Raw genomic sequence first — 14,971 nt, 5'->3', positions numbered from 1 at the left:
TCCAACTCGGCACCTTTTGGACTCAAACTCGGACTCGGACTCAATAGGTAACAGACTTGGTATCGACTCAGACTCGACAAAGGTGGACTCGAACCCAACACTAGTAACTGGATACTGGACTTTTTAACCAACCGCTCTCAATGTGTGAAAATGGGCGAACACTGGTGCCCCTCAGGGTTGTGTGCTCCGTCCACTACTTTACACACTTTACACACATGACTGTTCTGCCTCATTCCCCACTAATCACATTGTTAAATTTGCAGATGACACAACTTTGCTTGGCCTAATAACAAACAACGAGATGACATACAGGGAGGAGACTGAACTACTGGCAGGGTGGTGTATAAAGCATATCCTAGCTCTTAACATTAAAAAGACAAAATAAACTATAGCGGACTTTCGTAAATTAAATCATCCTGGACATTCACCTCTCTACATTAACGGAGAGGCTGTAGAACAGTTTTAAATTCGGGTGAACAGTTTTAAGTTCCTGGGTCTCACTGTGTCGGAGGATCTGTCTTGGGGCACTAACATCACCTTAGCTGTAGGGAAGGCCCAGCAGCGTCTCTTTTTCCTGATGAAGCTGAAAAAAGCCAAATTGCCCCAGAACTTCATGTTAAACTTCTACAATTGTGCAATTCACAGTGTGCTGACCTATGGGCTGCTAGTATGGTTTTCCAGCTGCACTGCAGCTGAACAGCAGATGATTCAGAGGGTGGTGAAAACTGGTGGTAAAATCATTGGGACCGTCCTCCCGGAGGTTTCTACTATGTACACCTCCCGCTGCCTGCGCAGGACACACAACATCATAAGAGACCAGTTTCACCCAGCACACATTTTGTTCCACCTTTTGCCCTCTGGTAGGAGGTACAGGTATCTTCAGGCCAGGACCACCAGAATGGCCAACAGCCTTTATCCCCAGGCAGTTAGACTGATGAACAAACACTGTTCCCCTCTCCCCTCTCCCCTCTCCACCCACTTAAATTTGGATTCATTATGTACCAATCTTCAACAGTGGCATTAACTGTGAACTGGACTTTGCATTGCTGCAGCACACACAACAATACACATCATTACTGGTTATTACAGATTCCCCACCTCATACACTTTATTCCTTGTCAATGTCGCATTGTCCTGTTTACATACTGGGCTATTGCTGATCATTTTGGACCTTATTATGTTTACATTCTATGCATTTGCACTTGATGAAGATACATGAAGCCTAGGCTCTGGGTTCCTCCTAGTGCATGACAATACCAGGCCTCATATGGCCACAGTGTGTACACATTTTCTGGATGACGAAGGAATTGATGACATTGACTGGCCCTCATGTTCTCCAGACATGAGTCCAATTGAGAACGTCCGGGATGTTGTGTGTCGGAACATCCGAAGATGGCTAGTAGCACCACAGATTCTCCAGGAGCTCACTGATGCCCTGATCTAGGTCTGGCAGGAGACACCATCCACCATTTTATCAGAAGCATGCCCAGACATTTTTCATATAGGCACATGGTGGCCATACACACTACTGACTTATAATATGAATTGCTTTGATGAAATTAAGGCCAGTTAGATCAGCCTGTATTATTATTATTATTATTATTATTTTTAGTCTGATTCTCTTTTTTTTTATTTATTTTTTTTATCCAGCCCTCATCATTTTATTCTCAATAAATTACACCATGCATATGACTAAAGATTTTCAGCTTCATCCATCGAGAGCCAATGTGTTATTTAAGTGTTCCCTTAAAGGCATAGTTCACCCAAACATGAAAATTCTGTCATTAATTGTTCCAAACCTGTAAAACCTTCTCTGTCATCAGTAATGCAAGAGTATGCTGTGTCCATTCAAATCAGCATAAATAAACGTACAATACGTATCCATGCTGATGACAGAGAACAGCGTACGCACTTTATGTCCATCGGATTCTTTTCAAAATGGCGCTTCACGGACAAGAGAGATAAAGAGGAGACGAATTGTTGAATAAATGTCGTTTTTTATATTTTCTTTGCGTACAAAAAGTATTCTCGTCGCTTCATAAAATTCAGATTGAACCACTGATGGCAGAGGGACTATTTTGACTAAGTTTTTTATCCTTTTATGGACCTTGACAGTGCATTTTACTATGCAGTCAATGGGACAGTCACAAGCCCAAAATATCTTAAATTGTGTTCCGAGGACAAACTAAGCTTTTACGGGTTTGGAATGACATGGGGGGTAAGTGAATATTGACAAAACTTTCATTTTGGGGTGGAGTATCCCTTTAAGACTAGAAGGGATACAGCTGTTGCTACTGGGCATGCGCACATCAATATAGCGTAATTTTTGTCACACTGTTCAACAATAATTACTGTTTTTGCATTATTGTAAGGGGTAGGTTTAGGGTTGGGGTTGGGTTAGGTGTCGAGTCGACATTAATAAAACACAATCTAATAGGTGGAAAATGTAATTTATTGGCCGCAGCTGTATCCCGTTTGGCATAACTGTAAACAAGGTGTAGCACATGCGTATTTTACTCTCAATGATGGCAGTAGACGGTAACTCAGGGGAGAAGAATTGCTGAATAAAGAGTTTTTTTTTTTTTTTTGCGCACAGAAAGTGTTCTCGTAGCTTCATAAAATATTGAACCATTGATGTCACATGGACTATTTTGTCAATGTTCTTGGTACCTTTCTGTGCCTTAAACGTGGTAGGCACCTGGACCCTTGCTGTCTATGGAGGTCTCAGATTTAATAAAAAATATCTTAATTTGTGTTCCGAAGATGAACAAAGGTCCTTGGAACGACATGAGGGTGAATAATTAATGACTGAATTTTTATTTTTGTGTGAACTATCCCTTTTATTTTTTGAGCAGTGTGATTTCTGAATTTTAGCAGTGGCCCGATTGCACTTCATTTTACAGAATGCAGACTTACTTTACAGTGTACTTACCCACTAACTAGTACTGAGTAATATAAGGTAGCTACTTGAACTTAAAGTCAGCATGTAACAGAAATTGGTTTTGTCTTTTTCCTCCCTGTTGTGACATGTCTGAGAGAAACAGCTTCTCGACTTGGTTTTGCCCATCGGGAATTAACTGGAAAATTGTATCATTGTCGTTTGCTATTGCTGTGATCTCATGGGAATGACAACTTGCTGGAGATAAGAGGTCCTCGCAATGTCCATTTTGATGTAATAGTGACTTTAAGGTCAGGATTAGATATTAGGTTCAAGGTTAATTACAATAACTGATAAGTCCATAGTATGCACATGCAGAACAGCACCGTAAAATAAAGGGACCTGACTGAAACTGACTGACCCTAATAATCACTTTGTTGTGTCTGCTTTGGTCTCTTACCAGGCCTCCTTTCCCATTTCTCTTGCGCCTCGTTTGGATTCTGATGAGTACAATCCGGTAATTTTTTGTGAATTTATTGTACATGAAATATTCTGGTCTGCATTGAGAAAGTTTGAAATCGTAATAGCGAGACATGGTGTGGTCATGATAATAACAGCAAATTTCATGTATTTGTTTTCAGGCGTCCCTCAGACAGAAGTCAAAGAAAAAGAATTGTGGAGGTTAGTATCACATTGCGCAAACAACTTGAGATATAGTCGCATGAGAAGAATTTTTCCTGTGTAATCATTTCTGTTTTATTGTGGTATTTAAATATTTGTTCTAACAGGAAGTCCAAGAATGAGCAGAAGGAGAGTTTCAGTGAAAGATCTGAAGCCAGTCGACCATCAGGGCTGGCTTTACAGGAAAAAAGAGGGGAAGGGATTTCTGGGTATTAAGTGGAAAAAGTATTGGTTCGTGCTAAAGAAAAGCTCTCTGTACTGGTACCCAAATCAAGTGGTGAGTCATCTGAATGCTGAATTCCATCTGAATTCCATACTCCTTATTCATGCTACTGTTTCCTCTAGTACTGAATATATATATATATATATATATATATATATATATATATATATACACATTAATTCTTCAGATATTAAAAGCAGGGAATGTGTCATATCAGTTATATCCATTACTTCTGTATTCTGAATCTTGCATTCGATGATGACACACACAAACCAGGATGAAGACGAGGGAGCTGACTTTGAGAGAAAAGCAAGCAATTTGGATGCTAAAAGAAAAGAGGAAGTCAGTTAGAGCTCTAGCAAAAATAAAGGGCATGGAGAAATCAAGAGTTTGGAAACCACCAGCGACACCAGCAACCAACAATGATCTGATCGGCTGAGAAAACAACAGTAGTTGATAACAGACAAATCATAAAAGCTGTGAAAAGGAATCCGGTCACACTTTATATTAGGTGGCCTTAACTACTATGTACTTACTTTTTGATGTAAGTACAATGTACTTATTGTATTGCAAAACACTTTTGCTGCTATTGAGGTGGGATATGGGTAAGGTTAGGCACAGGTTTGGAGGTATGGGTAGGTTTAAGGGTGGGTTAAGGTGTAAGGGGTGGGTCAACAGTGTAATTATAAATGTAATTACAGAAATTAATTACAGATGTAACTACATATAGGCATTTTTAAAAATATAAGTACAATGTAAATACATGTATGTGCACAATAAGTACATTGTATCAAATTATTAATTTAAATGTAAGTACGTAGTAGTTAAGGCCACCTAATATAAAGTGGGACCAGGAATCCTAAAAGATGTGTCTATAAAATCACCAACAACTTCCAGAAAGCTGGGGTGATGCTCTGACAATCTACTGTCCTCAGGATACTTTGACACAGAATTACAGATGCTACACAGCAAGATGCAAACCTCTAACCAGCACCAAAAATAGAAAGGCAAGATTAGAGTTTGCAGAAAAGCACAAAGGTGAGCCAGAAGAGTTTTGGAACTGTGTTTATGGACCGACGAGACAAAGATGAACCTTTATCTAAGTGATGGGAAAGCAAAAATGTGGAGAAAAACGGGAACTGCAATGATCCCAAGCATACAGCCTCATCTGTAAAGCATGGTGGAGGTGATGTCATGGCATGGGCATGCATGGCTGTCTCTGGAACAGGCCCTCTCAACTTTACTGATGACTTAATGTATGATGACAGGAGCAGAATGAATTTGAACGGTACAAAACCATCTTGCCTACCAATAATGAAAGTGAAAAGTGAAAGTGAAAGTGAAGTGACATACTTCCAAGTATGGTGACCCATACTCGGCATTCGTGCTCTGCATTTAACCCATCCAACGTGCACACACACAGCAGTGAACACACACACACCGTGAACACACACCCGGAGCAGTGGGCAGCCATTTATGCTGCGGCGCCCGGGGAGCAGTTGGGGGTTCGGTGCCTTGCTCAAGGGCACCTCAGTCGTGGTATTGAGGGTGGAGAGAGCACTGGACATTCACTCCCCCCACCTACAATCCCTGCCGGCCTGAGACTCGAACCCACAACCTTTGGATTACGAGTCCGACTCTCTAACCATTAGGCCACGACTTCCGACTTAATCAAGAAAATGCCACCAGATTCATTGGGAAGTGCTTCATATTGCATCAGGACAATGACCCAAAACACCCTGCCAGTTCAGTCAAGGAATTTATAAGAGCAAAGAAATGGAAAGTCTTCGATTGGCCAAGTCAGTCTCCAGATTTAAATCAGTTTGAACATGAATTTCACCAGCTGAAGAGGAGAGTAAAGGCAGAAACTCCCCAAAACAAGCAACAATTGGAATTGGCTGCATTAAAGGCTGGGAAAAGTATTTCAAAGGATGAGACCAAGAGTCTGGTGATGTCTATGGGTCACAGACTCACTGCTGTGATTGTGCACACGGGATCTGCAACTAAATAATAGCTTTTAATCTTTTATATCTGCCTTATGTTCAACTGTCCCAATACTTATGCTCACATCAATGAGTGGGATTAACTCTAAAAGTGCTTTTCTTTTTATTTGGTAAAACATATATGTGTTGAAACAGCTAATAATAAAATGTGACATTCGGTAGTTTTGTCTCATATTCATCTTTTAATCATATTTGCAAATGTCTTGATTCCACAGCCAACAGAGCAATTGTGTCTTTACTGTTCCAATACTTAAGAAGGGCACTGTATATATACACACACACACACACACACACACATATACATGGTATGTACGACTACTTTGGTTTTGTGTTTTTGTGTTTCTCCAGGCTGAAAAAGCAGAAGGCTTTATAAATTTGACAGATTTTGTAATTGACAGGGCTATGGAATGTAAGAAAAAATAGTAAGTTTCATTTAAATTCCTGTTAATTCTGTTTTTACAAAGTACAAAGTTGTTGTTTTTTTCTCCAACTGCGATGGCCTTTAAGTAGAATGCAGTCCTCATTATGATAATTACAAATATTTTTCAACTGAACAACCCTTCACATTCTTTTTGTTTCTCACAGTGCGATCAAAGCTTGCCATCCCAAAGTCATGATGTTTTACTTTGCAGCAGACAGCAATGAGGACATGAACTTGTAAGCCCACTGACATCTCATTCTGACAAAACAAAACTAAATAAAACAAAAACATGTATTCTGTTTAGTAACGTTCAAAATTGTATTTACAGTAGTCAAAGTAGTGGTTTGTATAAACTGTTAAAATAGATGAACACATTCAGTTCCTTTTTTAAGAAAAACAAAACAAAGCAATCAAATGTGTAATTGTTGCATTTGGCCATTTGTGTGGATGTCTCACAATTATGTGATGTGATGTGATGTGATGTGATGTAAGTGTCTCTTCTGCCAGTCTCTTCTGATGTCACAGCTTTTCACTCTATCAAGGTTAGCCCAGACACCCTGTGGAGAAAACAAATTTCTGTCACTTCTACCCACTATCTCGTTACCCAAAGTTCATGACCATATGTGAGGGTCGGAACATAAATCACCTGACAAACAGAGCTTTGCATTTGGGCTCAGCTCCTGCTTCACCTTGGCGGTCCGGTCCTCAGATTTGGAGGTGCTGATCCTCATCCCCACTGCTTCACACTAGTTTTCAAACCATTTCAGTAAGTCTCCAGTGTCCACATTGTTCCAACTGGATGGATTCTCCTTTCCAGAACTCTGGCATAAGCTTTGCCAGATAGGGTGATAAGTATGATCCCTTGATAAATAGAACACACTCTTCAGTCCCATTTTTATTTTTTTTTATATGGGAACCGAAACACCTGTCTGCCAATCGCCATGCACTATCCCTCACTGTCCCTGACCACATTGAGTGCCTTCAGTATAGTGCCATTGTGACAGGCAAAAGTAACCTTCCAGGGACAGCTTGAAGCAGCCTCTTCTCCAATGGAGGTTTTGGACACATCACACTCTGATTCCATGTCTACAGTCTCCCTCGGAATGAAGCAATAGCTCCTTCAGAGGTGGGAGTTAAATATTTGCCAGACAAGGTCCTCTGCCAATCATTCCCTGTTCACTTGCAAAGTGTGTTTCCCACGTCTGTCAGTCAACCTCCCCCATCTTATCCAACTCACCACCAGTTGGTGATCAGCTGACAGCACCTTCCGGAGAGCCACCCAGGGTCTCTAAGAAGGCCAAATACTCTGAAATGTGGTTCAGTGCATAAGCACAGAACACAATTAGAGTCAGAGTCTTCCCCTGTGTGACGCAAAATCACACTGAGCCAACCCTATCAGGCTAATCTCCAAAACTCCAAGTCAGGTCTCTCACTTGTCTCTCACCCTGGGTGACTCCAGAGAAGGACAGAGTCCAGTATCCTGTGTGAGTGCCCCCAACTCCCCCCTCTTCCCTCTTCCCTCTTCCCTCTCCCCTCTGTCTGCTTTATGTACATTGTGCATTACACCATTTTCCTAAGCTTCCCCTTGAAGGTTGTCCTACATGATCCCATGTTATTCTTTCAAGCCCAACTAGGCACCATTCACATACAGGAGAGGGAACCCCGTATCCCTCTCTCTCTATTTGTCTGGCCTATTTCCTTGGACAAATTTGCAGAGGGAGACCCTACCAGGAGCCAAAGCTCTGGTCAAAATGGCTTTCAGGGTCACTGAGGCACTGATGCCCTTCTCATTCTTGTTTGTACAAATGACAAATAATAACTTTTTTTAGTGTATGTTTCTTTGGTTGATATTTAATACTTGATTGTTGATAATAATGAAAGGTGCTGTGAGTGGTTACCATGTCCATACTACAATAGTTATGATGGATATGAATGAAATATGGGAAATCAAATTGGTTTCTGAAAGTTCAAGACTCAAAACAGCAGCATGTATGATTGTTTCTGACTGAATGTTGTGTACTCTGACTTTTTTATTGTCTGGATTTACTGACGTTGAGTTGTCTGACATATCTTTGGGGTTTCTTTAGAGAAAGCATGTGACTGAAGATAGTAGATGGAAACTTAAAATTAATTAAATATTTAATTTATAAAGAATGGTGCTAGACAGTAACTGAATGTATAAACACATTCATTTTGACAGTCCTATTTGTAATTGTTGGTAACGTGTTCTGATGTTTTGTGATTTCAGATGGTTGAATAAACTTGGTTTGGCATCTATTCAGTATGAACCCACCGAGGTTCATACAGCTGGTAAGCTGTGTGAGTTAGTGTACTAGTGTTGGAAGAATTTTTTACAGTATTCATCTTTTTAAATTTATTTTTTGCATCTTTATTTTTCGACTGGACAGAATGCTACAGTGAGGCCAGTGATCATGAGGAGTCCACTGACACACCACCACCACCATACTCTGAGCACCACACCCAAGCTGTAGCAAGTGTCAATGGTCCATCAGCCACTGTGCACCAGGCAAGTTCACAGATGCACAGTGTATCTGGCCTTGCCCTTATGCCAAAGGCCTGTCCATACATTATTTGCAAACCTCAAGTTTCTGTTTTTACATGGTCTACATTCACACAGCAGCAGAACATGGTTGCCAGTTGTGTTTTAGGGCCTGTTTACACCTGGTCACTTCATGTGTTTTCTCTGATCGGATAGCTGATTTGTTTAAACTTATCCATTCACACTTGGCCACATAAATGTGTCTCTACCAAACGGATATAAATTAAATTTTAAAATCCATTGCTATATGCAAATTTAATGGAGTTCACGTCAAAGAAAGCAACAGATATGAGCTGCATTTTATTCATTCATCACAGCTTCAGGACTGGAAAGATATGTTAGTCTTACTACTTTGAATGAAAATGATTGTGTGTTGAGCGTCTGCAACTTAATTTCACTTGGGTTTCTACATCGGCTTGCTGAACAGATACTCAGCTACTCATCAATGCATGTTGCGTTAGCGCTGTCGTATATGACTATAACATGTCATAGCCTACAACATGCTCTCACATATGCATTTACCAGATGCATTTACACTTTGTCCAGTTTCATCTGGAATACATCCCAGACAACCACCTGGAGTGGTTTGAGCATATAGATTTAAATCCATCTCGAATGCATTTCAGAGGGCATTTACACCTGGTCTTTTCACGATCAGATAGCTATCCGATCAGAGAAAATGCATGAATATGATTGTTCACATACAGATTGATTATGAAAGTAAGAGACAACTGTTTTCTAATAACTGAGCTGAATCCCTTACATTATCTGGGCTCACAACATAATTTTGAGAACATGTTTAGTAAACAGTGGTATAGTCATTTGTACTAGTGGTCTGCCATTTCATAGTATATGGTAGCTGTCAATGAGGTAATTGGTGTACTTCATGACTATTGTGATAATAAAAAGGGGGCTTTATAAAACAAAGCCACTATGATCTATAACTGGAGTTCTTAGCTCTGGCCCTCAAGATCCACTTTCCTACAGATTCTAGCTCCAACCTTGTTCACCTGCCTGTAACTTCCTAGTTATCCTGAATGTCTCGATTAGCTTGTTCAGGTGTGTTTGATTAGGTTTGGAGCTAAACTCTGCAGGAAAGTGGACCTCTGCAGGAAAGTTGAAAACCCCTGAACTAGAAGAACTATGTTAGATATTTTGCAAACATTTGCACCAGACGTATATTATATTAGAGTATGCCATTATCCTGCTCTCACTCTGCGGTATCTTCCCCATTTAGGGAAGCCTTCCTCCTCCATATTCCTCCCCTGTTCCTAGTGATGGCACTGGAACCCTCTCCTCCCCCGCCAGTACAATGACGTCCCACAGCTCTGTCTCTTCTCTGGCAAAGCATAGACGGTCTTGGCTGGACCTTGTTTCCCAGACAAACCCTACTGCTGGTGAAACAGTGGTCTGCTCTGCTGTGGTCCATACAGTGAACACCAAAATAAAGGAAACCTCACCATGTAGTGAAGCCACAGCTCCATCTCAAGACCCCCTTGGATGCTCATCTAGCACATCACCTATGGCAATATCTGCAGAGCCAGAGGAACCAGAAACGCAGCTGATCTCAAATGACACCAGACCAGAAAGTAAGCAAGTTGGCGGACCATTTTAACATCAGATTTATGCTAGGGAATTACATTGTTCAGCATGACTGCTGATCAATTTGAAGCATATTAGAATTGTTTGTTAAAGGTCTATCAATAATAATAATAACAAAAATGTTTTAAAAGTTTGACTGCTTAGGTTAAAAATAAAATTTATAATTGTTTTAATAGTTCTAGACGGACAGGAAGGAACTGATGATGAAATGGAAAGGTTGTACTTGCATTTGAAAAGAGCAAGTTTGTCTCCAACGGGTGAGCGGAAGCCATCTTCTAAATGGGAATTACGAGCCTCCTTTATAAAGCGTTGCAAAAACCAGATACTCAATGAGAAGATACATCTCCTCAGAACCCTCAACAGCACTCTAAAGGTTAGACATTCAGACAAAAATTTTCTAACATATGAAAACATTTTGTCTCTCAGTATTTAACTATTTACCATATCGTGAAAACCAAATGCACTTACAAAGGGGAAAGGGAAGTGGTGTGTGGCCAAGTATGGTGACCCATACTCAGAATTTGTGCTCTGCATTTAACCCATCCAAGTGTACACACAGTAGTGAACATACACCTGGAGCAGTGGGCAGCCAATGCTGTGGTGCCCGGGGAGCAGTTGGGGGTTCGGTGCCTTGCTCAAGGGTCTCACCTCAGTCGTGGTATTGAGGGTGGAGAGAGTGTTGGTTATTCACTCCCCCACCTACAATCCCTGCCGGACCTGAGACTCGAACCCACAACCTTCGGGTTACAAGTCCAACTCTCTATCCATTAGGCCACGACTGCCCCTCGTACAAATACTGCTGACTAAAAAATATATATCATGACAATAGCACTCAAGTTATTTGGATGTCTTGTTTCTTACACAAGAGGCTTAATGTCATGACTATTCTATTGTTTTGTTAATTCTTCACAGTTTACATGAAGATATCACCGGTGCTTAAAGTGGGGAAAAAAGTGCTGTTACTCTCTTGTGCGACACATGTGTATTATAATATGTTTTTAATAATATAATATAATATAACAGTCACATCTTGTAAAAATGTAAAAAAAAAAAAAAAAAAAAAAAAAAAGAGTAGCTCCATAACTGATAGCCATTGCCATTTAAATCACAACCAATTTAAATTTAAATCACACCAAAAATCACAGCTGTCCTCCCTTCTCATCTTCAGTTGTTTGCTCGTAAGCTGTGTTACCTGGGTTGGTACTCCTGTGAAACTGATGTAGAATGTGACGAAAGTGGTCAGAGGAGACGCCTTCAAAACGCATAATTACCAGTTGGAAACGAGGGCTTTTCTCTCTTGCTCGCTTGATTTCCGGCAGGTTGTATATAATTTGCGAGCAACAGAGAGCTGCTAACAATATGCAGGAGAAGCGTGGGATGTCTTAATTTTTTTGTGTTAAATATTTTCAAATTGCTTGTTAGTACTGGTGGTTTTGCTGCTCACGGACAATGACGCAACATGTGAGAAGTGCCAGTATGCAAGAAAAAGAGGCTATATGCTAAAGATTCAAATTTAGAAGTGAAGGTGTTGTGCCGAATCTTGACCCCTGTCAGATTTTTACCCCCCCCCAGTACCCCCTTTATGTCTTGGGAGCTTCTTTAAGATGTCTTTAATATCTTGGGAGCAGGGCCATAACAGGGGTTTGCAGGGCCCCAGTGCAGGTTGTACCCATGGGCCCTGTTTAAAAACTGTTCTTTTAAAAATTAAAGAAAATAACTAAAAATATAATAAAATACCTATAATACTATTATTGTTAGAAATTGCAACAATATAAAATATAAATAAATACATTAATACGTTTAAAATTTTAATTAAAACAATAAATAAACAATAATCTCCTGGCCAGAGGAGAACTGTCCCCCCGACTGAGCCTGGTTTCTCCCAAGGTTTTTTTTTCTCCATTCTGTCACAGAGTGAGTTTTGGTTCCTTGCTGCTGTCGCCTCCGGCTTGCTCAGTTGGGGACACTTAATTTCTAGTGATTATTGTCAGGTTGATTTCACAGATAATATTTAAACTAAACTGAGCTAGACAATGACATCACTGAATTCAATAATGAAATGCCTTTAACTGAAAATTGAGTGTTTAATCTTATTTTTATACATTACTGACACTCTATCCTCCAATTTGATACTGTTAAGTGCTTTGACACAATCTTTATTGTTAAAAGCGCTATATAAATAAAGGTGACCTGACTGTTTGAAATTGTGTAAACAGCACAAAATAAATAATTACTACATAGATAAAAATTAAACAATGATTGAGTTCAGGTACAGAAACCAAATAATCAAATGTAAAATAGCAGTGCATAGTCTTCACTGTATAAATTAATTATAGATTAATTCTTGTTAAAAATATAAAAGTAATTCAGTCAGTGATTTTCTCAGTTTTTTCTCTCTTTCACTTTAAGACACAATGCATGGATCCATAATGACACACATCTGATTTGTTCCTCAACTGTTTACATTCACCTAAGACATAACCGACAGTTTTTAGAGAACACTTGCCAAGACGAGTATTTTCGACATCATTTTGTATGCATTCGTCCGTTCAAGCTCAAGGAGAGACGCGTCTCTCTGCGTGCACAGACCACAGCGCACGGGTGCTGAATTAAGTTCTTTCACGTCTTTTTGTGCTTGATAATTAAATTGACAAGGTGTATTTGTACGTTCAAGCACAAGAAGCTGCGAAAGGGTCAATTTGAGTACTCAGTTAAGTTATTTTGTGTCTTATTGTGCTTGAATGCTTTAAAATCTCTTAAATGTTTAAAATGGTAAGGCTTAAAAACACATGGAAATGATAAGGTTTCATGACGATAAAGCATATTTTGGTAATGTTTTGTAATTATGTCAAATAAAGTGAATATTACTTAAATGATAAATTTTTGTGTTTATAAGTAAGGGATAATGTACATCCAGCCGGTTGTTTTCACAGAATAAAGCCTGTCAGGCTTACCAGCAGCCTGACGTAAAGCGGAGCCTGTTGTTTCATGCATTTGTAAGAAACAAGAGACCGAGTCTGCGATACCAGGATGACATAATTCAATATTTGAACAGAGAATAGTGATTTGAGTTGTAATATTTTATTAGCCAAACAAACGCAAAGCTTCCATGAAGAAAACTGCCGACTGCAGTGCCTGTGTTGAGTGACTGATGAGCCTGTGTTATTAGTTTTTACCTGTTGTTATCAGGAAGTGACATACCTTGGAATTTCATGACTCAAGCATTGCACAGAACCGTGTAATAGTTTGCTATAAATAGACTGTATTTTAATATGCATATCTGATAACAACTAATTTAAATAAAAATGATCTTTTCATTTAGGCTAAAGAAGCAGATCTACTGACTTTGGAGCAGGTACTGGCTGACTCTGCTCTCACTGCAAGTAAATTCAAGGAGTGGAAGGAGACCAATGCTGTTCTGCTGCAGGAGATTATTCTGAGCCACCCCCTACAGACTGAGCCCTTAAACGCCCCTAGTGCCTCAGCTGTGCATCCCTCAACATAGATGTGTATACACACTGAAAGAGTATACACCACTACACACATTTTCAAATCTGGTCTTGACATGAAAATAATTTATCTAAGACTACCGTTACTTTCACTTGCCATCATTTGTCTATTTATTTAATTGTATTATTTGTAAAATCAGTCTGTTACTAATAGCTTGTTTATTAATATTATTGGATACCTGTTGAAAAACCTGTGGCGTCTTACTGATGTTAAAATACATTCTTTTGAATCATTTTAGAAAACCAAACATGTTTAGTCAAATGTTTAATTGCATGTGATTTTCATTGTATTTTGCTGCATTCAGTGCAAATCTAGTAACCTAAAGTGCTGATTATATGCAGTCTGTATAGCTTGCCATGTTTTTATTATTGTAAATACATCTGTTTCGATATATTTATTGATTCAAAGTATGATGCAACTAATCTAATAATAGTGTACATCTGCATTACTGTCATATTTAGACAACTATTGAATAACTAAATCTTATGTTTTTACTTATATGGGAAATAATGTGTGCATTCACATTAGATTTATCAGCTTAGCTTTACTGGCATGAGCTTGGCATTGTTGCTTTCATGCTGTAAATTCCACCTAATTTGCCCAACAAAGGTATCCAATGGTGGCTGGAGGTTTCCTGTGTGTTCAGTCTTGTCTTGTTCTTGTGTTTCAGTCATGCAAATAGCATAGTTAATTCAGAGATAATCAATACAAGACATTAAATCTAAGAGTAAAGGATGCATCCCTGATTTACAATACATAGTGTGTGAACACACTCCACTTCATGGGCTCATCTATCTTCTTGCAACATTTCCTTAAGTACTCAGACCAAGAGAAAGATCCTCCAAATGGAGACAGGTACTAACAACTGGAATTTGTATTGATCAAGGCCTAGATGTGGAGAGTTTACACCTTTTGGGGACAGTTGGTAATTTTAATGAAATACACTGGGAAAGGGCACACCCTCTACAGGTAGCAACATAACTTTTAGGATCTTTATTACATTTTAGTCTGCTTCTTGTAAGATTGAGACCATTGTACCAGTTGCACTGAGACATTTCAAATGATACAAAACATGACAGTGAATATCACTTGC

At 39.4% G+C, this 14,971-nt stretch overlaps 1 protein-coding gene across 1 annotated transcript in view; it reads left to right on the top strand.

The window, feature by feature from the left end:
* LOC306886488 (connector enhancer of kinase suppressor of ras 3-like) overlaps positions 1-14,500 on the top strand; it is a 71,649-nt gene extending 57,149 nt beyond the window's left edge. The window contains exons 16-25 of the mRNA XM_079443626.1: positions 3,342-3,395; positions 3,520-3,559; positions 3,667-3,836; positions 6,134-6,207; positions 6,371-6,442; positions 8,455-8,516; positions 8,615-8,733; positions 10,004-10,355; positions 10,545-10,741; positions 13,691-14,500. Coding sequence (XP_079299752.1) covers positions 3,342-3,395; positions 3,520-3,559; positions 3,667-3,836; positions 6,134-6,207; positions 6,371-6,442; positions 8,455-8,516; positions 8,615-8,733; positions 10,004-10,355; positions 10,545-10,741; positions 13,691-13,873 — 1,323 coding nt within the window. The 3' untranslated portion in view covers positions 13,874-14,500. The remainder of the gene's footprint in view (positions 1-3,341; positions 3,396-3,519; positions 3,560-3,666; positions 3,837-6,133; positions 6,208-6,370; positions 6,443-8,454; positions 8,517-8,614; positions 8,734-10,003; positions 10,356-10,544; positions 10,742-13,690) is intronic.
* Positions 14,501-14,971: the final 471 nt, after the last annotated feature.

Source organism: Barbus barbus (genome assembly GCF_936440315.1).
Source record: "Barbus barbus genome assembly, chromosome: 20".
Taxonomy (NCBI): Eukaryota; Metazoa; Chordata; class Actinopteri; order Cypriniformes; family Cyprinidae; genus Barbus; species Barbus barbus.
This window is presented reverse-complemented; position numbering and strand designations above follow the sequence as displayed.